Source organism: Heteronotia binoei, chromosome 2 (assembly GCF_032191835.1).
Source record: "Heteronotia binoei isolate CCM8104 ecotype False Entrance Well chromosome 2, APGP_CSIRO_Hbin_v1, whole genome shotgun sequence".
Classification (NCBI taxonomy): domain Eukaryota; kingdom Metazoa; phylum Chordata; class Lepidosauria; order Squamata; family Gekkonidae; genus Heteronotia; species Heteronotia binoei.
In genome coordinates, this window is record NC_083224.1 from 41,029,707 (window position 1) to 41,053,325 (window position 23,619).

The following is a 23,619-nucleotide window of genomic DNA, read 5'->3' on the forward strand; positions in this document are numbered from 1 at the left end:
CAAGTCCTGAGCCGTCAAATTGTATACCATCTGGACTCATCCTTGCCAAACATTGATGCTCAAGGGAGGTATGCCATGTATATAAATATAAATGTCTGTTTTCCATAGCTGGGAAGTCTTTGGGACCATGGTGTAGGTATTGTACCATTTCCTGGTGTGAGGAACTCTTCCTTCATCCTTCAGATGATGCCTTAATGTGCTGACCAAAGCTTTAGAACTTAAAACACTTTACTTTACTGATATCACCACTAGAAAGAAAAAAATATGATACCTAAGGCAACCAATAGACCATGGCCTGGGAAAGTCTATTTTCATGATCTTCACAGTTGGGTAGGTGTATCAGCAGAGGCATGACATCCAAATTGCAAGTTGTACACTGCATTGGTCGGGCTGCACCTGGAATGTTCAAAATACTTCAAAAAGGATGTAGACAGAATGGAGCATGTGCAGAGGAGAGTGATGAGGATGATCGGGGGCCTGGAGACCAAGCCCTGTGAGGAAAGGCTGAGGGACTTGGGAATGTTCAGCCCAGAGGAGAGGTGCTTGGGGGTGGGGGGTGGGACAAGGTTGCTCTTTTTAAGTATTTGAGAGGCAGCTGCTTAGAGGAGGGCAAAGAGTGTTCCTGTTGACAGCAGATGATAGGACTCGCAATAATGAGTGTAAATTAAGAGTAGGAAGGCACCAGCTGGATATTTGGAAAAACTTTTACAGTAAGAGTTGTTCAGCAGTGGATTCAACTGCCAAGGGAGGTGATGAGCTCTTCCTCACTGGCAGTCATTAAGGAGCGGCTTGGCCAACACTTGTCAGGGATGCTCAAGGGTTATCCTGCATTGAGCAGGAGGTTGGACTAGCTGACCTGAATGGCCCCTTCCAACTCTGTGATTCAATGACACCCCCCCCCCCCCAGCTTGTAGCCAAATGGGCCAGAAAGGCAAAAAAATCTCAGCTGGGCCCTAAAAGCAGCAAGCCTTGTGCCTATTCTGAAAAGTTGGAAGGGTTGTTAGGTGCTGTATCTAGAGAAATGCTGTATCTGTCAAAGAGGCAGGTGGCAATGTGATGATGCCTTAAAGCAGCCTCTTCATGTACCACTATGCCATGTTGCATGGGCTTCTTCATGTACCACTGTGCCATGTCGCATGGGCATGCTAAGGCATGCTGGCTTCCTCCCACAGCCCACTGGAAAATCCCCAACCCCTGGCCTCACCATTTGCTGTGGAGGGAATGGAGTGGCAATCTCATGATAACAAATGTGACAGCTGCTGCTTGTACTGTTCTAACATCTGTAGCATTCACAAGCGTCTGCCTTGTGCCATGTTAAGTAGGGCTTTTTGGGTGCATTGAGCAACTTTCTGTGTGTCTGGTGGACCATTGCACATAGCCACCGCTGAGGATGCCAGAGGAAACTTGAGGTTAATTTAAACAATGGTGGTCATGCCAACAATAATCCAAAAGACTGATCTTCCAGAAACTGAGCAGTGGAGCTCATTATGATATCAGTCGAACAGCAAGTCTGGCACGTTGCAGAGCAATTATACTAGTACTTTGCCACATGCCAAAGGGATGCAGTGGTCCTGTTCAGCATTCTTGGCTTGGCAGTTTTACTGTGTGAGTTGTCCCTTGCTCTTTTTGCCTTGCTTTCGCCATGCTCACTTAATAATTTGGCAAGAACTCAACTGTGATCCTCCCCCCCCCCCCCCACAAATAGTATCTTGTCCACTCTGAATGTGAGTACTTCTTCCAGTGTCTCTTCTGTGAACAATGTCGAGCTGTTAATTACATTTCACAGCTTATGTGGAGTTAGCAGCAGTGTATCTCTGCCATGTTCAAGCACTCATTTCAGGAGCAAATAGGTTATTTCATTTTTTTAAAAAAAATTCTTCCCAGCCTACCTGGTTATTACGTGCAAAACACATTCTGATTGCAGGCTTTCAGTTCATTGCAAAGGGTACTTACGTAGAGTACTTATTTTGATAATGACAGAGAAGTAATGTGTGAAAATAGTTTAAACATCTGTGTAGGGAAAGTAAGCCGAAAAGTAATTATTTTGGTAAAAGATTTTTGAAAGCGAACACACTGCTTGTATGTTGCTCACAAATAACTGTAATTTTACAGCTGTAAACATCCATAAGAAACTGTAAGTAAAACCATTTGAGAAATAACGTACAAGAAATTCTGCAAACAAGCATTTTATCAAAAATGTGAAATCTCTCAGTAGGCCTGCACTTTTGTTTTAAAGGCAACAGAAATTCAAGGCAACCCTACTAACAGTGATAAAGGTTGAAAGAAAAAAAAATTAGTAGGCAAATTCATGTGAGGTCGCATGACATCCTATGACTTGCATATTTTTCTTTTGAAAAAGATTTGTTCTGGTTATCATTTCCTATCGGCCATAAAACCTACAAGGAAATGTGGTTGAAGTTTAAACTGCCAGAGAGTTCAAAGTCTTTACCCTTTAACCCATTCAAATGGCAAAACAAGAAAAAGCTATCCCAACAACATTTTATTGAATTAATGAGGAACAAACAATAATGACATAAAGAACATCCAAGAAGACAACTGCAGATTTATACCCCACCCTTCTCTCTGAAGCAGAGACTCAGAGCAGCTTACAATCTCCTATTATCTTCTCCCCCCACAGGAGAGCCAGTTTGGTGTAGTGGTTAAGTGTGCAGACTCTTATCTGGGAGAACCAGGTTTGATTTCCCACTCCTCCACTTGCACCTGCTAGCATGGCCTTGGGTCAGCCATAGCTCTGGCAGAGGTTGTCCTTGAAAGGACAGCTGCTGTGAGAGCCCTCTCCAGCCCCACCCACCTCACAGGGTGTCTGTTGTGGGGGAGGAAGGTAAAGGAGATTGTGGGCCGCTCTGAGACTTTTCGGAGTGGAGGGCGGGATATAAATCCAATACCAATACCAGACACCCTGTGAGGTGGGTGGAGCTGAGAGGGCTCTCACAGCAGCTGCCCTTTCAAGGACAAGTCTGCGATAGCTATGGCCGACCCAAGGCCATTCCAGCAGGTGCAAGTGGAGGAGTGGGGAATCAAACCCAGTTCTCCCAGATAAGAGTCCGCACACTTAACCACTAGACCAAACTGGCTCTCTAAGAAGCTAACTCAGGGTCTGCAACATGGTACCAGTGGGCCCAAGGGCACCCACCAGCACCTTTCCTGGTGCTTGATAAATGAATTTAGAGAATGGGTGGAACCAGGTGGGACCCAACAAGGCTCCTGATTGGTTATTAGGGAATTAGTTGGCTGTGCAGGTTTCTAAGAACATTGCTTTGACAGCAACTGCCACCATAACACAAGGATCTTCATTGTTCACTGTATTGTGTGACTATGAGTGACTGAAGGTTAGTTGCAGCAGAAGTTTTGTGGCTGGCTCTGTGTCCAGTGTTCCCTCTAAGCTGTGAAATTTTGTGAGCAGAAATTCTACTTTGTGAGCTACTGTACAAATTAGTTTGCTCTGGGGCCATTTTTTTTGAGCGAAGAAAAAAAATGTGTGAGCCAGAGGCTAAAATACTGTGAGCTAGCTCACACTAACTCAGCTTAGAGGGAATACTGTCTGTGTCCTAGAATAGCCATTTTGTGGCTGCCTCACTATGGCAAAAGGTGCGTTTGGGCTCAAAAAAGTTAGGGACCCCTGAGCTTACTAATAATGAGCAAAGAAGAAAATTAAGCCTTTTGTATTTCAAAAGATGTATTTATAAGCAAATAATGAAGTCCTTTGGCACTTTAACAGCTGTCTAATTACTTGTTTTAATTACCTTAATTGATGATTTTTGCACTGTATTTGTAGTTACCTGTCTTGAGTCTTAACTGTGTCAGGAGAAATGCAGGCTGCATAAATACTCTACATAAATATTGTAGCTTTCAGCTTTTGTGGACTAGAATTTGCTTTGTCCTGGGCATTGAGTTCATAATCAAAATGGATTCTGGTCATGAAGCCTTATGCCATGATAAGTTTTCGTGCCTTTAAGGTGCCATAAAACTCTCCAGCTTGGATCCTGTTCAGTCTAAGTGGAGGCACATTGTGTAATCAGCAGTGTTTCTGTCCCTTCCTCTCCTCACTCCAATTTTTTGGTCCTCCTGAAATTATATTTTCTTGGGTCAGGGCACTGAAGAAACACCATGGGGGCAGTGTTCCCTCTAAGCTGAATTAGTGTGATCTGGTTTTTTAGCATCCAGCTCACACATTTTTGTCTTAGCTCAGGGTGCATGGCCACAGAGTAAACTAATTTTTGCAGTAGCTCACAACTTTAATGCCAGTTGCTCGCAAAATAGAATTTTTGCTCACAAGACTTCACAGCTTAGTGGGAGTATTACATGGGGACCCAAGTCAGTTGCTGCAGTAAAAGGGGAAAATCAGCCTCCACAAACTAATGGCCCTTTGCATCTAAGCCTTTCTTGTGGCTGCAACAGACTTCTCTGATATCACAAACCAAGTTCATGGCAGGAACAAACTTCGGCTAATTCCTTGTTTTGCACATTTGTCCTTCCTCCTTGGTGTAAGAAATCAAGACCAAAGATGGATATTCATTAATGTCTATGGGCCGGCATATAATTGAATGCAGAAGTCTTGTATCCATGTTGTGCTGGGATCTTTTTGAGGCTGTGGGCACCTTTGAAATTCTGAGAGAGGGTGGTGAGCACCACCCCAAAATGGTTTCTAAGGAAGCAGAGCTAAAAAAAAAAAAAATGTTTGCCTCAGTGAGGTAGAACCAAACAGAATACCTCCTTCCTCACACCCCCTAAGAAGAAGGAAAATCCAGAGGGGGAAATGGAAGGAAGCACACAATGACTAAGGAAAGCCCATCTGCTTACCAGTCGTCCTCATCTTCCAGTGGAAAACTCCTTCCACTGGATAAGGGACTCAATATCAGGCACAACCACACTCCTTCCACAGCTTAACAATGGCCCCATACATTTTCTGAAAAACTCACTGGGTGCTGAGGGAAGTACTGGCAGGCACCATGGTGTCAATGGACATCTTGTTTGGAGTGACCTAGTACATTAGTATCCTTCTTCCAAGGAGCTCAGGGTGGCCTGTGTTCTTCCTTCTTAACTGATCCTCACAACTGAAGTAGAGTAGGCGAAGAGTGTGTGACTGGCCTAAAGTCATCAGGAATGCTGCAGGGCTGAGTGAGGATTTCAGTCTGGGTCTCTCAGATCCTAGTCTAACATTCTAACCACTCTACCAGACTGGTTGCAGCTGATGTGGTATAGAGTTAATCTGCAGCAATTCCACCCTTTGCAAAGTGCATGAGAAAAAAGAGGGTGGAAACATGTAAAGCTGGCAGTTAATCAGCTTCATGCTTGTTGCAAACAAAATTCTGTTCATAACACAAGGAACAAGGCTGTTTTCATGCGCTATGGATTTCCCACATTGATATTGCCTCTTGAGAGTGGCATTAACAAACACATCAGTTTCATTGTATGGCCTTTCACACCTTATGCTGTCCTGTGCGTACAGTTGCTTTATGTGAAGGACATTCAGGCGAATGTTGTTATCTGGTGACTAGTCCCCACAAAAATCCAGTTCGCATGTACTTTGGTACATGCACTGAATGACTGTGTGTACAGTTGTGATAGCTGCACTGTATAAGCATTAAAAATTGTATTGTGGGAGAAGTTGGGTTGTGCCTGCTGGCCTTCCAAATGTTTGGAGCAAACCACTTTGTGTATACAAGGGGATACTTGTAGTTGATGTACCGGGGAGTTCTAGTTTCCTAATCACATAGATTATTTATGCTCTTTGTGTCCTTATAGTATATGAGATTCCCTGTAGATGTGGACAGGGAGAATGGGACAAGTAGGTACCATCTTAGGGATGCCAGCCTCCACATGGGACCTTAGGATCCCCTGGAATTACAGCTCATCTGCAAATTACAGAGGTCTGTTCTCCTGGAGAAAACAGATGCTTTGGAGGGTAGACTCTGTGGCACTGTGCTCTTATCCTCCCCAGGGTTGACTCCAAATCTCCAGGAGTTTCCCAATCTGAAACTGGCAATGCTACCCCCCCACCCACCCACCCATTCCCTGCCAGTGGCCAGGGATGACCTGGTAACCCTAATTCTTCTGCACTCGAAATATGTAGTGCATGAGAATTTAAAAGTCTGTTTAGGGCTAGGGACTTTGTACATGAAATTTGTACATAGGGTAAATATTTTGTTTGTTCACACAAGATTTTAGTGTACAATGCACAGAATTCTGCATGTCAGTCTGTACTGCCAAATGCTATAGGGAACAGGTAAATTCCTGCACACTGAGACCTTTACCTGTAGGGACTCTGCCTGAATTAATTTGTAAAACCATTTATATTCCACCTGTCTCCCTCTTCACAAAATTGGCTCACAATAAAATCAACAATGAAACATAACCAGTCGAAGCAGTAAAGAGTTTGAAATCAGAACTCCCCTTAAGACTCCAAAGTACTTCACCAGCCGCTATTTTTAAAAAACAAACAAAACACCCTATTTTTATGTATTTTGGGGGTTTTTTATAGTCTGCCTTTCTCACTTAGACTGAAGGTGGATTACACAGAATGAGTCAATACAGTTGACAGATGGGACAGCCAATGAACAATGCTATAGGATTTTCTGAAATGAGTGCCAAGAGGTGTCTGCTGATTCCCTTTGGAGCAGGTGGTCTTCATTTACTGTTTCCTCCACCCCTGCCTGATAAATGTCAACAATAAAATTCAGGATTCAGAAAAATATGCTTTCTTGGAGCATTAGCTACATCCCAAAGTGTGAAGAACGGGATTTAGGAGAAATGTCTCCAATTCTTGTGTCGAAGAATTGCTGGTACAATTGATCTAAGACATGAAAAACCACTGAGGAAGAGGTGGGATATAAACAGAATGATTAAGGGCATGCTTAGAACATGGATGAAGGGGCCTGAATATTCTTTCTGGACCATGAACATGCACACAAGGACTTTCACCCACATGCTTATCCCAGATGGTGCCTGCTTTGTCTAGTAATCATGGAGCACACTGTGTGTGAGTCTCTGAGCGCCAATCTGTATTCCTTGTGATACTTTTCAGTTGCAGGGAAGCTAATAACCTCTTTAATGAGATACCGACTTTCACTATGAAAGCTCGGAAGAATAAGCAGCTACAGAGTCTTATCTCTTGCTGCTGGCCCTCTCTACCTGACCTGCAAAGGTCTTACTAGTTCGTTGGCATCATCTTCTGGAGCAGGGGGTGCAACCAGAAAGCTTAGAGCTGTGGTCTCCTCCTTACTTTGTATTCTGGGCATTCAATATTAGTTTGGATTCTGGACAGTTGTGAGAGTCCCTTTGTGCATTTGACTGCCTGGCCAAGAGCTGATAATCCTGCAGCTTCTAGGTAAAATGGAGCTGAGGAGTACATTGTTTTGCCAGCTTAGCTCAAAGGTCTCAGCTGGTCTACCTTGTTTGCTGTGAGTATGATGCAGTGTTCACCATTTTCACTGTTGCTTCCAAATACATCACTGGAGGTAATTAATGAAATCTGTTAAGGGTATCCTGGACCAGTGCTACTGTTACATTTGGGATGGATAGTCTTGTTTGCCTGTGGCAGTAGATTACAGGAGTTGTGTTCTTCTGTTACATCTAGTTTTTCCTTTACTGCTCTTCTTCAACTCTATGTGCCCCATGCACAGACATACAGAGATCTTTAAAGGCATAGATTCAGGTAGGTAGCCATGCTGGTGTGAAGCAACAGAACAAAGTTTGAGTTCAGTGGCACCTTTAAGACCAAGAAAGTTTAATTCTGGGTATAAGCTTTCATGTGCATTCAGATACTCAAAAAGTTTGCATGCACTTGAAAGTTTATACCCAGAAGTAAATTTCCTTAGTCTTTAAAGGTGCCAGTGGATTCAAATTTTAAAGTTATTGTGAGGTTTTTTTTAAAAAAGCTGAAACAAGAAGCACTTTTACTGCTTGAAAAAGCTGGTTGGAGTGTCCATTCACAGGCAGCCTTGCACATTTGACACCTTCCTAGATAATATCTGGAACAGATTACAACCTTCTGGATGCTTTCTGGTTCCTAGAAAGCTTCTTTAGTAAGACACTGGCGCTCTCAATATTTGACCTACATGGCTTAAGAACAGCATACTTTAAGGGCTGGGCTGCCTACTCTCATCTGAACCTACTTGACTATTGGGATCATCTTTAGGGGTCCAGCTTTGGGAGCTTCCATCATCTGAGGCTGGATGGATGGCAAACCAAGATAGGCTTTAGGGTTTGTAGAGTCTTTCGGGATCAAGTGCCGTGTTCTACTGGAGAAAGTTTTCCTTCCAGATGTTTCGTTCTCAGCTGCGGAGAACATCCTCAGTGGCGTTGCAGCCGGAGCAGGCGCTCAGACCTTCTTGGCTGCTGTGCATTGAGTGGGGCCAGGGCTGCTGGAGAGCTGCTATTTGTAGGCTGGAGGGGGTGTGATGAAAGGGCAATTGGTTTGTGGATGTGCCCATTGTTTGGTGGGGCTTCCTGGAAGGGTAGTGATAAGGAAACTGACTGTTGAATGTGACCATTGTTATGTGTTAATTGGCTTTCTTGATCATGTCACCACAACTGTGGAACTCCTTTCCCAGGGAGTTTCATCTATCAGAAGAGGAGGAGGAGACTAGATTTATACCCTGCCCTTCGCTCAGAGCAGCTTACAATCTTCTTTCCCTTCTCCCCACAACAGACACCCTGTGATGTAAGTGGGGCTGAGGGAGCTCTTCAAGAACTGCTCTTTAGCAGAACAGCTCTGAGAGTTATGACTGACTCAAGGTCACTCCAGCAAGTTGCATGTAGCGTAGTAGGGAATCAAACCAGATAAGAGTCTACACTCTTAACCACTGCACCAAACTGGCTCTATTCCTGAACCCTTATGAATCAGGCTAGTGGTCCAGCTAGTCTAGCATCCTGTCTCACATAGTGGCTAATCAGCTCCCCCTTTGTCTCCCTTTGTCACTGTTTTGCTCCAGCAGGTGAAGATGTTATGTTTGATGTTGCCTCTCGGACCCTCCTTTTTGTTGTTGTTGTAGCTGCTGGCTTCATGTGTGTATTATTCTTAAGCTGATTTTAACCTTTCTTCTTTAACTGTTTGTTGCCCTTGTGGGCCTTAATTGGGCAGAAAGGTAGGATACATACGTTTTAGAGCCTGAGCCTAAAATGTGACCACTGGAAATACTGTTGAGACTGTCATCAGATGTTACTGTAATGTTCCAGTCTTGACAAAACATAGGACTTGGCACTGTTAATTTAGCCTGTACTACTAGTGCTATCCTGGAAGTTTTCTTTCTTAAAACTGCAAATTCTTTCTCTGGATTGTGCTGATGGTGATATCATTGAGATGTGTGGTCCTCAAAGGGGTTTGTTGGAGCAGGTGATAAAGCTGATTCCTCCACCTCACCTTAGCTCTATCAGCACATTCGTGTCAAAAAGGCAACATTCATCTTGCGGTGGTCTTCAGCGCTATAGCTTCCAGTTCACTGTAGCAATTTAGTGCTACTTTTCACTCTTCTGCAGGTACATGAAAGCTTGATCATAATTCCCCAGACCAAGAGTTCTGTCACTGCTTAAGAACCTTTTAAATCAAGGCTGATCTGAGCAAAAGAAGGCTCTGGCAGAGATGCATGCTGGTAACATTTGTGGTGAAATAATCTTCCAGGAGAGTGAAAGAGCCTTTCTGTTGTTGCTTTCTAAACAGAATGCCAACTACAATTCACCAAACAAAGGCCGCTTGGCTAGGATTTACCCCCTCCCACTTAGCCATCCTTTGAAAAAGTGGTTTTCCTTTTGTGTAATTCCTGATTCCTGTCATGTTAGTAGAGTTTGTTTCTTGGACTAATAACGATAACTGTATGCTGTAGTCACAACCAACTCACAGACATTATAGGGTTTTCAAAGCAGGAGACAAGCAGAGGTGGTTTGCAGTTGCCTTCCTCTGTGTATCAGCCCTGGTATTCATTCATGATCTCCCATGCAAGTACTAACCAGGGCCAACCTTGCTTAAGCTTCCAGGCTCTGTTGGGCAAGAGGAAACCAATGTATCAGGAATGAGGAAAAATGGGCTCATGTTTTCCTTGGAATTTGATATGTCCTGCACAATTTCTTCATAGAGTTACTACTACTTAGAATAAGAGAATTTCTTTCGCATAGAGGATTGCAAGGTGAAATTCTGATACTGAACAAATTGCATATTAATTTAACCTTTAGCAGCTACTAATAATAGGAAAACTCTGTATGTGGATATTTCATTTAGCTTTTGTCACTAAGAACTATATGAATGTCCTTAACCATTTTTTATTTTAAAAAATCTATATCTAGTGGTTATCCCCAGGTCTCTCACAAAGTCTCCATAAGACAAATTGCCCTCATATGCTTTTTGCGGCATATCTTCCATTCTTTGAAACTGCAGAGGACTGGACTTTTGTAAAATGCAAAAAGTCTACCCTATGCGTATGTCCAGATTGATTTCTGTTTTTCCTCTTGAACTTGTTACAACCCGGTGCAGTATTTCAGATGACATGCTCCGTGGACTGTTGTTGTTAGTATTGCCGAGGGCCCTCTTTTCCCCAGAAGCAGCAATTCAGGAGAGTTGTTTTTTTAAAAAAATTTTATTGTGGGATTTTTTTAGAACAGAAAAATAAATGTGCAGAAAAAGGTGGGGAGAAAGAAAAAATAATAATTTATTTTTATTTATTTCCTTAGTTTTATAAGCCGCCCTTTCCCATAGTGGGCTCAGGGTGGCTTCCAACACAATAAAACAATCAAACCAGTTTAAAACAAAACATTTAAAACAGTTTAAAATTAAGACGAGTCACAGCTCACATTAGGTGAGGCAGCATAGATGGTATAAACAGATCGATTAGGCTTGCTTGTCCCAACCTAGGTGTTCAAATCCCGGCTTTATTTGTTTCAAAGAATCAGTACAATGCAATCAGTGCAGGGGGGCCCATTTAAGTGATAGGACGCCCATCTGCCTCAGCCGTAGGCCTGATGCAACAGCTTCATCTTACAGGCCTCCGGAATGGTAACAAATCCTGGAGGGCCCGAACCTCCACCAGGAGCTGATTCCACTAGGCCAGGGCTGAAAAAGCCGTGACCCTGGTCGAGGCAAGCCGAACGTCCTTTGGGCCAGGGATGGTCAGAAGATGTTGGCTGGCTGATCGTAATGACATCTGAGGTTCATATGTGGAGAGACGGTCCCGCAGGTATGCCGGTCCCAGGCCGCACAAGGCTTTGAATGTCAATACTAAAATCTTAAAGCGGATCCAGTACTCAATTGGTAGCCAGTGCAGACTGCACAGCATCAACCGACTAGGCGATTCAGACAGCAATTGTGCTGCTGCATTCTGCACCAGCTGGAGTTTCCGGATCAGCCTCAAGGGTAAGCCTGCATAGAGCGAGTTACAGTAGTCTAGACTGGAAGTGACTGTTGCATGGATCACTGTAGCTAAGTCCTGAGGGGCCAGATAGGGTGCTAGTTATTTGGCCTGCCAGAGATGAAAAAAGGCAGATTGTGCAACAGCTGTGACCTGGGCCTCCATAGAGAGGGTGGCATCCAGTATCACACCAAAGCTCCTCACCTTCTGGGTTAGCATAAGAGATGCGTCATCTAGAGTGGGAAGCCGAATCCCCAATCTTGTCTCCCCCACCCCCGATCCAAGTACAGGACCTCCGTCTTAGTTGGATTAAGCTTCAGCCGGCTCAGTTGCAGCCAATCAGCCACTGCTTTCAGCGCCCTGGTTAGATCTGGGGCAGAGTCTGGGTGGCTGTCCAACAACAGAGAGAGCTGGGTGTCATCTGCATACTGGTGACAACCCAGCCCAAAACCTCTGGCAATCCAGGCAAGGGGGCACATATAGATGTTAAACATCATCGGTGAGAGAATAGCTCCCTGCAGTACACCACACTCTAGTGAGTGATGCAGGCAGGTCTTCTCGTTGATCGACCCTTTGTACCTGACCACAGAGGAAGGAGGAAAACCACTGTAAGGCAACCCCCTGGACTCCAGTATTAGCAAGGTGATGGGTCATTAGATCATAGTCGACCATGTCAAATGCTGCAGAGAGATCTAAAAGTAGTAGCAGCGCTGACCCGCCTTGATCCAGATGCCTTTTAAGGTCATCTGTGAGGGCAACCAGAGCAGTCTCCACCCCATGACCAGGACGGAAGTCAGACTGGAAGGGATCAAGGACAGATGTATCTTCCAAGAAAGCTTGAAACTGCTCTGCCACCGCTTTCTCAATTATCTTGCCCAGAAACAAAAAATTTGAGACTGGGTGATAATTGGCTAGGACCAATGGGCCCAGAGATGGCTTCTTCAGAAGCGGGCAAACCACTGCCTCTTTAAGCTTAGCTGGAAATACCCCTGATGACAGGGATAGGTTAACAATCTCAGCTAAGGGACCCTGAATATCCTCCCCACCTGCTTTAACAAGCCAAGATGGACATGGGTCCAGAGGACAAGTGGTGGGCTTCACCGCAGCCAGGATCCTGTCCACATCCTCTTGAGAGAGGCAGCTGAAGTGGTCCAATATGGGACCCAAAGACGGACAATAGGCTTCCAGTTCCCATACTGTGTTAATTGTTGCTGGGAGATTATGGCAGAGAGTCGAGACTTTGTCTGCGAAATAAGTCAGAAAGCCTCACAGCCGATATCCAATTCCCTAAAATTTTGATTGTCGACCGGCACCACAGTCAATGATCGAATCGTTCTAAACAATTGGGCTGGGTGCAATTTCGCAGATGCAATGGAGGCCGCATAGAAATCTCTCTTAGTGGACTTCACTGCCTTCTCATAAACCTTCATAAACGTTCTATAAGAAGTTCTAGACTCCTCATCATAGGATCTCCGCCACGCTCACTCTAGCCGTCTAAGCTGCCGCTTCATCCTCTGCAGCTCCAAGGTATACCAAGGCGCTACTTTGGTGCGGCAGCAAAGAGGGCACCGGGGCACAATATCATTGATGGCTGTGGAGAGCTGGGAATACCAGTCCTCCACTAGCTCATCTAACGATCCATCTGGGGTGCAATATAATGTGATATATTCAATGTTGGGAACTTTTCAGGCTAGTAGAGGCAAGAAAGGATGCAAATATTTTAGAGCCTGATGCTAAAATGCAACCACTCGAAATTCTGTTGAGACTGTCATCAGATGTTACTGTAATGTTCCAGTCTTGACAAAAGACTTGTGAAAACTACTACTGGATCCAAGCCAAGCATTTCATGATAACCAGTCTTCATAAGTACTGCCAATTTGCACCAACTTACACCTGAGCAATGGGCTTTCAAGGCAAGTGAGAAGCAGAGGTGCTTTGTCATTGCCTTCCTCTGCAGAGTCTTCCTTGATGGTCTGTCATACAAGCACCGAGCTTGGGCTGTACCACGCCACCCTCCTTCCATGCCAGCCTAACAGCTTGCTATATTTGTGACAGAGCATCAGGGTAGTATGGAATTATTTGAGGTATAATGATAGGGAGCGGAGGAACAACTGACTTTTCCATTTTTTGCCAGTCTCCGCCATCACATCTAAAGATAAAGACTTTATTTCTTCCTAGATATTTTAAAGATAACTCAGGTATTTCCACATGGTTACAATAAAATAGGAATGCATAACTGATAGGGGCTCTTGCTGCTCCTCTAATGTTCTCCTTTTATTACCTTGACTTGCCCTGCCCTTGATCTGGCTCATTCTCTGTGCCCTGCCAAAGTTAGGAAGAGGGTCAATAAACAAAACTGGAGAAACTTGTCCCAAATGGATTTTCTGCAGAAGTGAAGCACGCTTCTTTACATTCTTTATGACAGTTTCCTCCAGGAGGGAGCTCTGAATGAGAACTGTGCTGATGGTGAGGAGTGTACACCTACATGCTGGACAGTTTTTAAGAGCAGGGATGGGAGATTTTGAAAATTATCTTGAAATTTCTTCCAAATATTTTACTCCCTCATCTGTCCAACTCAAAGAACAGAACAATGGCTGTCCAACTCAAAGAACAGAACAAAGTGCACTTAAATGCCAATCTGAGTTCATTTCACAGTAAATCTACTTATGAGTAAACCCCTCCAACTTCCATTTGTGGTCCAGAAAACTATCTATTAAATTTTTAAAATGCTATCATTATTAAAAGAGACAATGACTGCTCCAAGGTCGCCCAGCATGCTTTATGTCTTACTGGGGATTTGATCTCAGGTCTCCTAACCTGACACTAATCACTACATCGCACTAGGTGTATTGAATTCTGTGTTGCTATAAGGCATGGTGGGAGGGAGTCTGTGCCATAGACATGACCTTTTAATTAAAATACTCCTGACTTCAATACAATACTGTTGTCTGTTCATAATACATATTAGAGGCTCTGCCCATAAGAATAGAAATATTAATATGCCTCACATTTTCTCCTTGCCCTTCCTCTGAGGAGCTCATACTGAAATATATGATTCTCCCTTCCTCCATTTCATTTTTGCAAGGACCCTTTGATATAAGTTTGATGGGAGAGAGTAGAGATGGGAACCCATGGTTGTGTGGAAATATGAACCTCTAGCCAGCCATAAAGCATAACTCCTTTGTGTCTGAGAATCATCTGGAATGATTCTCTAGAACAGTGAACCCCTTATGTATGGTTGCTCTATAGATTCTGGGGCACTGTGGTATAGTGGTCAGAGTGCCAGACTAAGTTCTGAAAGCCCCATGTCTGAATCTCTGCCCTGCTGTGGATCTCTTGGCCCAGTTACTTTCTTTCAGTGTAGCCTATCTCATGAGTTGTTATGAGAATAAAACAGAGGGAGAGAAATACACTGTAAGCTGTTTTGAGAAGAAACACATGCTATAAGAATCCAAATATACCCTGTGTGAGGAGAAGTGGAAACAGAGCAGTATATAGGAAGGAAGGAGGAAACATAATGACTGAAGGAAGAGTGGGGGAAGGAGAAATGAGAGATAGGGAGGCAGAAAATGCAGTGGAATGGGAAACGAGAAGAAAGGGGAGGTAAGAAATATAGGGTAGGTGGGTGTATTTGCTGCAGGGTCTAGAGATAACACCAGATGATGAAAGAGACTAATAGTGAAAGAGAGGTGCTGAGTGAACGGTGGACTGGGAGTCGGTAGAAAGAGCTGTTGAGAGCTGAGAGAATTGTGGCACAGTTTTTCAAAGACAAGAGAACACTGTGGGGTATATCTAGAGGTAAAGGGGGTAACTAAGGAATGAGTCAACAGACAGGTATGTGGGTAGAGAAATTTCAGAAACTAATAATAATAATAAATTTTAATTTATACCCCGCCCTCCCCACTGAAGCAGGCTCAGGTTACTTAGAAACTAAGTAACTGAAAGATGGATGAGCAAACCTGTGGGAGTGCTGAGAGTAGAAAACACATGTTATGGATTAGGTAGACTCAAAATAGGGCTGTGCACTAAAGAAAGGGGGCAAGAGGTTAGCAGAGAGTGGGTGAAAACAAAACTGTGAGCCGTGATCCTCTTGAGTTTCTCTCAGAGTGATCTGTGTACAGTTGTGGTTGGACTCCTTTTGCCCACCAACTTGAAGAAAGACTGATCTGTTCACAGCTTGTCAGGTTAAAAGGTGGCTGCCCTACTGTCTGCTCAGCAAGAGGATGGGGTTAGGGAATTCTGTTTTCTGCTTCCTTGTTTAAGGTAGTTACAGATAGGAGATGTGTTTGACAGCTAGTGTGATGTTCAGGATGGGCCCTCTGTGGGTTGTCTCCTCAAAACGAACCCAGAGCCCTGAGAAAATGAACCGAACAATGTTGACATAACACGGACTATCCACCCACACAGCCAGGAAGTTCAGAATTGGTTTTGTAAGGCTGTACTAAATTAATTGTAGGTTCCACGTGCCCTGGAAATAGAAAATTCACTTGTGGTGTTTGTAGGCTTTCTGTGGAAATCTAGGAGAAATGGATCTGTTTGGTGTGAGCCTGATGTTCAATTAATGCAGGTGATTAACTCGGGTGTTTTACTGCCTAAAGTGTTTGTGCAGACTATTTATGGTTTGTCAACCTACGCAGCCAATTAATTCAGTTTTGCTTTGTTTTGTAATCTGTATTCAGGACTGAATATGTTATTCTAGATAGGTTTTTTTCATATAAGATATAGGATTTTTTTTTACAATGTTGATTTTTTAAAAGGAAATCTACATAATTTCTATATTTTTGGGAGACAGAAGGGGGGAGAAATAGCCACAGGCCTGATTGAAACCCTGGGCAGGCTGGGAGTTTTGACAGCTGTGCTCCCTACATGTTAAATTCCATGCTAAAGATGCATTTTGCTTGAATGCCAAGCTCATACTTTTGTGTATCAGTTGTGTGCATTGTGTAGTGAACAGTTGTTTGCTATGATGAGCATTTAAAGGAAAGATTCTTGTTTTCAAAACATTTCAAGACATGCAATGGACTTGTGCTAGCAGCTGTTATGTGCAAGGAAATTGAATGTTTCCAACCATAGAGTTCACACACACATACTTTAGACAGGGATTCCCCAACATTTTTGACCCTGTGGACACCTTTGGAATTTTGATACAAAGTGACAAATGCAACTATAAAATGGCTGCCACAAGAGGCAGAGCCAGTTGTGAATGTCGGGGAATAAGGATGAGCATCAGTCTGATGGTAACTCTTCAGCACTTCAGGCAGAAGCTCAGATGCCTTTTAAAATTAACATTGTGTTTAAAAACATTTTCTTGCATACACACAAAATATACATACTGAACTAAGAAACCCACATCTGTCTTCATTTTGCAGACATCTTACCTGGATATCCTTTCCTCCCATTGTGTAAAAACAGTTGGTGGGCTTCAGGAAAGCTGTTAGTGGGCACCAGTTTTGGGGACTTTTGCTTTATGCTGCATGCATTACACAGACATAACTTCCATGTTTTAATTTGTCTCTGAATACTTTCCTTCTAGTGAGTACAAGAGGATGGGAGAGGGTATAGGACTCCTTTATACGCTGGGATTATTCCTAAACAAAGCCACACCATTTTAAACCTATTGACTTTCCTGGACTCAGAAAAGTGTCGCTTTGATTCGGTTTATTGTGTAATTGCCAGAAACTTGGTGGTGGTTTCTCCTTAAACCCATTTTTCATGGTGTTTTTGTTGCATGCATATTAACCTGCTTCTTCTTTTTCTTCTTCTTTTCCCCCCTATCAGATCTGCCTTTGAAGAGGAAATAGAAGACATCCCCTCACTTTTGTTTGAAGAGCATGCAAAATCAGCGCAATATGGCACAGCATAGCATTGTCGTGGGATTATTTGTAATGACTGTTTTATCCTTGCTGGATGACAGTTCAGCTTTCCTGTTAAATCAGCGTCTGAAAGGAAGGTTTCAAAGAGATCGCAGGAATATCCGTCCAAACATCATTCTTGTCCTCACCGATGATCAGGATGTAGAACTTGGTAAGAGCTAAGGAGGTTTGCGTGTTGGTGATTGACAAATGTACTTTTTTACTGGACCAGGAGTTGTCCCTTTCAGGATTTCTTTTTGATGGCTAATAGTATGGTTAGGAATCCATCTTCTCCACTAAAAAAGGGGCCTAAACAGAAAAAGTAATCCAAGTAGTTTGATATTTATTTATTTTTTCAAATAAAACATTTTCCAATCTCAAGGTTGATTTTAAAAAAAGAAATCTCTTTATTTTTCAAGTATTCCAGGCATTCTGTAGCCTTTGAACTCAAGCCTGTGAGATAAACTGGCATCTATCAACAACAAAGAACTCAGTATTTGTTACACCGTGTTGTTTCATGCTGTTGTTTTGCCAATACTGCTGCCTATATTCTTCTAATATCCGTTTTCAGATCTATGTTCATATATTTAAAGAAGAGATAAAAAGGCAAAAGGATTATAAAAATAAATATGAAAAACATTTCATAGGGATGAAAGGAGATCTAAAAGGGTATTTTTTCTGAGTTTTGCCACATTACTCATTTTTTTAAAAAAATATCTTTTGGTGTTCCCTGCATACCTGATGCAGTTCTTGCATCAATAAATTTTGCCATTAAAACTTGACACTCATTTCTAATGTGGCAGTCCTTTTCACTAACTGAGTGTTTAGAAGAGATGATAAATGCATGTTGTTGACCTTGAGATAACTACATGAATCCTAAACAGAATTATATTCTTCTGAGTCTGTTGACCAGTGGACTTAGAAGACAGGATGCCACCTAAGTTGCTATATGTAGGATTTTTAATATAAATCTTTACAGAATGGTGTATGTAACACAGTAATTAGCAACAACATCAGTTCTACCATGAAGATAGTTTCAGATGCGTGTAGCTATGTTGCTCTACAGTAAAAGACCAAGATTTGAGTCTGGTAGCACCTTAAAGGCCAACAAGATTTCCAGGGTATAAACTGTTGAGAGCTAAAGTTGCCTTCGGCACACTCTCGAAAGCTTAGGCCCTAGAAAACTTGTTGGTCTCTAAAGTGCTACTAGGCACAAAGCAGTTCTTCTGCTACAGCTCAGTTTACTTACTATGTGTTTCCTTTTGCTCTGATTAGCAAGGAACACTTGGATATTGCATCTCCATGTTTCTTCTACCTATGCAAAGCCTCTTCTCATGATTGTGAAATCCTCATTTTATCTTTAAGTAGTATGTGTAAACAGAGTAATGCCTCCCAAAACATGACAGTAACTTTGATATAAAGACAAAGGGAAAGGAGCTCTGGGAAATTGCAAGGTTGTACAAAGTCAAAAATAACTCCTCTTCAACTCCTCAAAAAGAAAAAGCTATCTACAACTGAATGGGCAAGATGATAATTGCAAAATCAGCTCATATTTAAAATGGGAGAAAGGACATTTATTTTAAAATATATACACATTGCCCTGGTTTACAAGGTGACTAATATCATATAAAAAACAATTACAATCACAGAAATATTATCTGATCTTCTGGATATCTTATTCCCAAACCAAATTAGGGCTTTAAATGTAGCTAGTAATTTGAACTGTACCCAGAAGCAAATAGGAAGCCAAGTTGTACTGATACTGTTAAGATATGATCTCAGTAGTGGCACCCATCAAGGAATTTGTACACATACTCAGGCTGCACTGATTGAAAGTAATTCAAGCTGCTATGATAACAATAAAAAGTGAGAAATCATGCAGAGACTGAGATGAAGGGTAATTATCTTAGACTGTGATGCATTTTTATAAGCATAAGAAATTAATGTTTGTTTAATAAATTTATTTACATATGTATTTATTAGATTTTTTTAGTCACCATTCACCCAGAAAGTCTTGCAGCAACTTATAACATGTAAACATCTTTTTAAAAACTTAAAAACCAACCAGGTCAGATAATGCATAGAGAATGAAGATAAATGACTCAGCACCATACCACTGTCAACAACCTAATGTCACGCAGAGCAACCCAGAAGAGGAACCATACTTAGGGATGATTGTGCAGTGGTGTGGATGTTATTATTTGTAGGTGCAAACAATTTTAACAATTGGCTGCTCTGTACATGTTTTTAGTAGATGAACATTTTATTTTTTACAGAATTTTTTTGGTCTATATGTGCAAGAAACATAAATCAAGGATATGTTTTTATTTTTCTTCATGAGCATTAAAATTTTCATATTTGACACACATTCATGCAAGAAAACCCAAAGCAGCATTATTTGCTTTCTACAGGCACAGCTAGCATCACAAATAAAAAGATAAACAATGACTGTGTTGCAGTGTTTTTGCTAATGATTCCCTTTTGAATCAGTCCTTCTGTCAAGTACTATTCTGGTTTTCCTTTGGGCTCATAAAATGACTAGAGCATTTATCTCACTAGAGTAGGAATTAAAAACCTTAGTTTAAAATGAGAGTCAAGGTTAGGTAAGGATTTTCTTCAGCTATTTTGGTGAGAACATTGTGTTTTTCAGAGCTAGACAGACCCGTTTCAATAATGCATATACCAAAAAGCTGTGTGCATTATCTCAGAGTCTCCTGTGACTAAAACCCAGAGGGTGGTCCTTAAAAATTTATCTTTTATCTGTTTTGTGCCAGCCTGCTTGTCTCTGATGCAATTGTCAATGTCCTTTGGGTGTCACGTTCACTTGCTCTGTTGTCTCTTTCCAATTTCAAGCCCAATGGCCCACGTGTCCACACAAATTAAGATCTGATCAGAGAAAATGCATTTCTTGACACTGGGGAGGATTTGTATTTATCAGGTCCCTTGAGAAGATCTGTGAGATCACATCAAAATAAGAACTCTCCTTAAAATGGCTTTAAGGCCGGTGTGTCCAACTTTATCTGTCAAAAATGGACAAATTGAGTTAAAACATGAAGTTTGGGTAGTTATCAAAAAAAAAAAGTGAGCATTTGGAAGAGCTTGTTTATGTTTTGCTGTTGTAGATAGAATGAATATTTACAGGAGTGCATGGATATTTACAGGACTCATGCGCTACTTATAACCAGTGCAATCCTAAACAGACTTGCACCCTTCTAAATCTTTTGAGTAGATTTAGAAGGGTGTAACTCCAGGAAAAGTTGAAAGCAGCAGGAAAAGAGGAAGACCCAACATGGGATGGATTGAGTCAATCAAGAAAGCCCATTTTGCAAGACCAGAGCAAGACTGTTATTTTCAAGATGTTTTGGAGAATGTTAATGCATAGGGTCGCCATAAATCAAGCAACTTGATGGCACATAACACACACAGCTCTTTAGGCTTACACTGTGTTGTTACCTCATGCTCTTTTAAAAAAATCTATCTTTCCATCTTACAGATTCACAAAAGCTTATCCCTAGAATAAAATTTTGTTGGCCTTAAAGGTGCCACTGGCCTCAAACTTCTTTCAACTTATAGTTCATCTTCCATCTTCCTGTGCAACCCCACACTGGGACTGCGCTTGCTTAAGCCACCCATGGACATTTTTTTCCTAGGTATAAAGCTCCACCCCTCTCAGAGCCAGTGCATGTGCAGGATTTCCCACCAATGCGATGTGTGCTCCAATGGTGAGCTCCCACCTTCCCTCAGTTCCTTTTTTTGTCACTGGGTGAATAGAACACTTCTAACAATGCTCCAATCGTTTTTGGTAATTCTGGTGAAGATTAGACTGCTTCATCATCACCAGGTGGCTTCTTTTGACTTGGTGATCTGCCGTCTCCAAAGAATGGTCACCCATCATTACTGGGGTGCATTTCCCCCACTGATCATTGTGCTTGTGGTTGCTCTGATGGCATCCAGGGCACTATTCAAAAAATGCTCTATATGTGGTACACAAATGACACACAGTGACAATCATGAGCTCTATCTCCTCTGTCTAGGAGAGGCTGACAATGTGGGAGTATGTCTGATACATCCGCACTTCACCCCAAAGTAGTGATCAGACAGGGCCTCAAGACTGAGAAAAGGCATTATTACAGTTGGCTCCACCCATGATGGTTCCAAACTCAACTTTGAGTGCTTCAACCCTGCTCCTGTTGGCTCCTGCTTCTAAACCACACTCTGGACCCCCATCAATTAGCTCAGTTCCAGTGGGTCCAACCACTAAGGTGATTCTGCGTCCTCCTAAAAGGGCCGCTTCAGTCACCCTGGAGACCTTCGCCATCCCCAGGGACATCAGCGAAAGCCAGATTACATTCTGAACCCCCAGCAAAAAAGCATCAAAAATCCACACATAAGGAGAAGGAATCAGTGTTCAAATCTATGTGCTCCTCTCAGTCCAAAAGTTCTGAACCAAGACATTCTCCTGGTCCCCCTTTGTACACCTTCTTCTCACTTAGCTTTCCTTTCTAGTTCCAGAAGATGGTCCCCATAAGCTATAATGGAAAATCAATCAGGGGATATCTGGGGCTTTGGGGGGGCTGTTTCTAAAAAGAAGGTGCCCGCATTCTCCATTGCTTTCAGTGAATGAGAAAAGAGCATTTAAAGGGATCACAATCCCTTTAAATGCCTTCTCAAAGCTGCATGACTCTGCAGAAGAGTCCAAAAGCATTTAAAGGGCTTGCAGTCCATTTAAACATCTCTGAGCAGCAAGTTCATCTGGAAGGCATTTTAAGGGACTGCAAGCTCTTTAAACACCTTTTGGGTCAACTGTCCATGGACTAGCATGGTTTGGAGAAGGCATTTAAAGGGACTGTGATCCCTTTAAATGCCATTTAAATTCAGCTCTCTGGCAGCCCCCAAAATCCCAAGGGTTTTGCCATTTCAGATAGCAGAAATGCAACCTTGTTTGGTGACCAACTCAAAAAATAGACTGCCTTAACATTAATGTTTGATGTAATATTGGATTTCCATCATCACAATTTTAATTGTGCTTAATATCTATAAGGGTTTTTTTTGGGGGGGGGGGTATTTTTTGTCCCAGTTTTGCTAAATGCACACCCCTAGTACTTAACTGCTGGTTCCATTCTCCAACTGTTCTAGTGAGAAGGATGTATGCAGCCTGATTGTGACCATAATTACCAGATATAAGCTCAACTGGTTTCACTGGAATTTGCTTCCAAATAAGTATGCATAGACATGCAACTTTAATCTGCCTTCTTCTAATGTAACCAACTGTGTCTTGTCAATGGCAACCATGAAAAACAGATACTTGTCTTCTTTGTGGAAGCTTGTTAAATAGCTGAAGATCAATTCCTTCATCTGCTTACTTATTCGTTGTTAGAAGTTTTTTGGAGAATGCTTGAAGAAGCTTACAAAAACAACAAAAATGTAAAACATGGAAACATAGATATGTTATAGGTAAAATCTGCCAAGTTAGCCTTGGGCTTGCTGTATTTGTTTTAAAAAGGGCTAATTGGAATCAATATCTCCAACTACTGTGTTTTTGCTATTGCGAAACTAGATGTCATAGAATTTCTGTGGGTTGCCAGTTGGAAGGGGGATGTCCTGTCCTTTTCATGGAGTTTAATTAGTGGAAATGGGCTGTTGGAGCTAAATTGTTCAGGGTGGTAAGAACCAGAGAGGATTGTGAGGCACTCCAAAGGGATCTGTTGAGGCTGGGTGAGTGGGCATCAACGTGGCAGATGAGGTTCAATGTGGCCAAGTGCAAAGTAATGCACATTGGGGCCAAGAATCCCAGCTACAAATACAAGTTGATGGGTTGTGAACTGTCAGAGACTGACCAAGAGAGAGATCTTGGGGTCATGGTAGATAACTCACTGAAAATGTCAAGACAGTGTGCAATTGCAATAAAAAAGGCCAACGCCATGCTGGGAATTATTAGGAAGGGAATTGAAAACAAATCAGCCAGTATCATAATGCCCCTGTATAAATCGATGGTGCGGTCTCATTTGGAATACTGTGTACAATTCTGGTCACCGCGCCTCAAAAAGGATATTATAGCATTGGAAAAAGTGCAGAAAAGGGCAACTAGAATGATTAAAGGTTTGGAACACTTTCCCTATGAAGAAAAGTTAAAACGCTTGGGGCTCTTTAGCTTGGAGAAATGTTGACTGCGGGGTGACATGATAGAGATTTATGAGATTATGCATGAGATGGAGAAAGTAGAGAAAGAAGTACTTTTCTCCCTTTCTCACAATACAAAAACTCGTGGGCATTCAGTGAAATTGCTGAGCAGTCAGGTTAAAACGGATAAAAGGAAGCACTTCACCCAAAGGGTGATTAACATGTGGAATTCACTGCCACAGGAGGTGGTGGAGGCTACAAGCATAGCCAGCTTTAAGAGGGGATTGGAT

General features: G+C 42.3%; 1 protein-coding gene across 3 annotated transcripts in view; it reads left to right on the forward strand.

Moving 5' to 3' along the window:
• Positions 1–23,619, forward strand: part of SULF2 (sulfatase 2) — a 448,960-nt gene that overhangs the window by 294,780 nt on the left and 130,561 nt on the right. For all 3 annotated transcript variants that reach the window (XM_060230836.1, XM_060230837.1, XM_060230835.1), the window contains one exon: positions 17,136–17,381. In XM_060230836.1, the coding sequence (XP_060086819.1) occupies positions 17,189–17,381 (193 nt within the window). In that variant the 5' untranslated portion in view covers positions 17,136–17,188. The remainder of the gene's footprint in view (positions 1–17,135; positions 17,382–23,619) is intronic.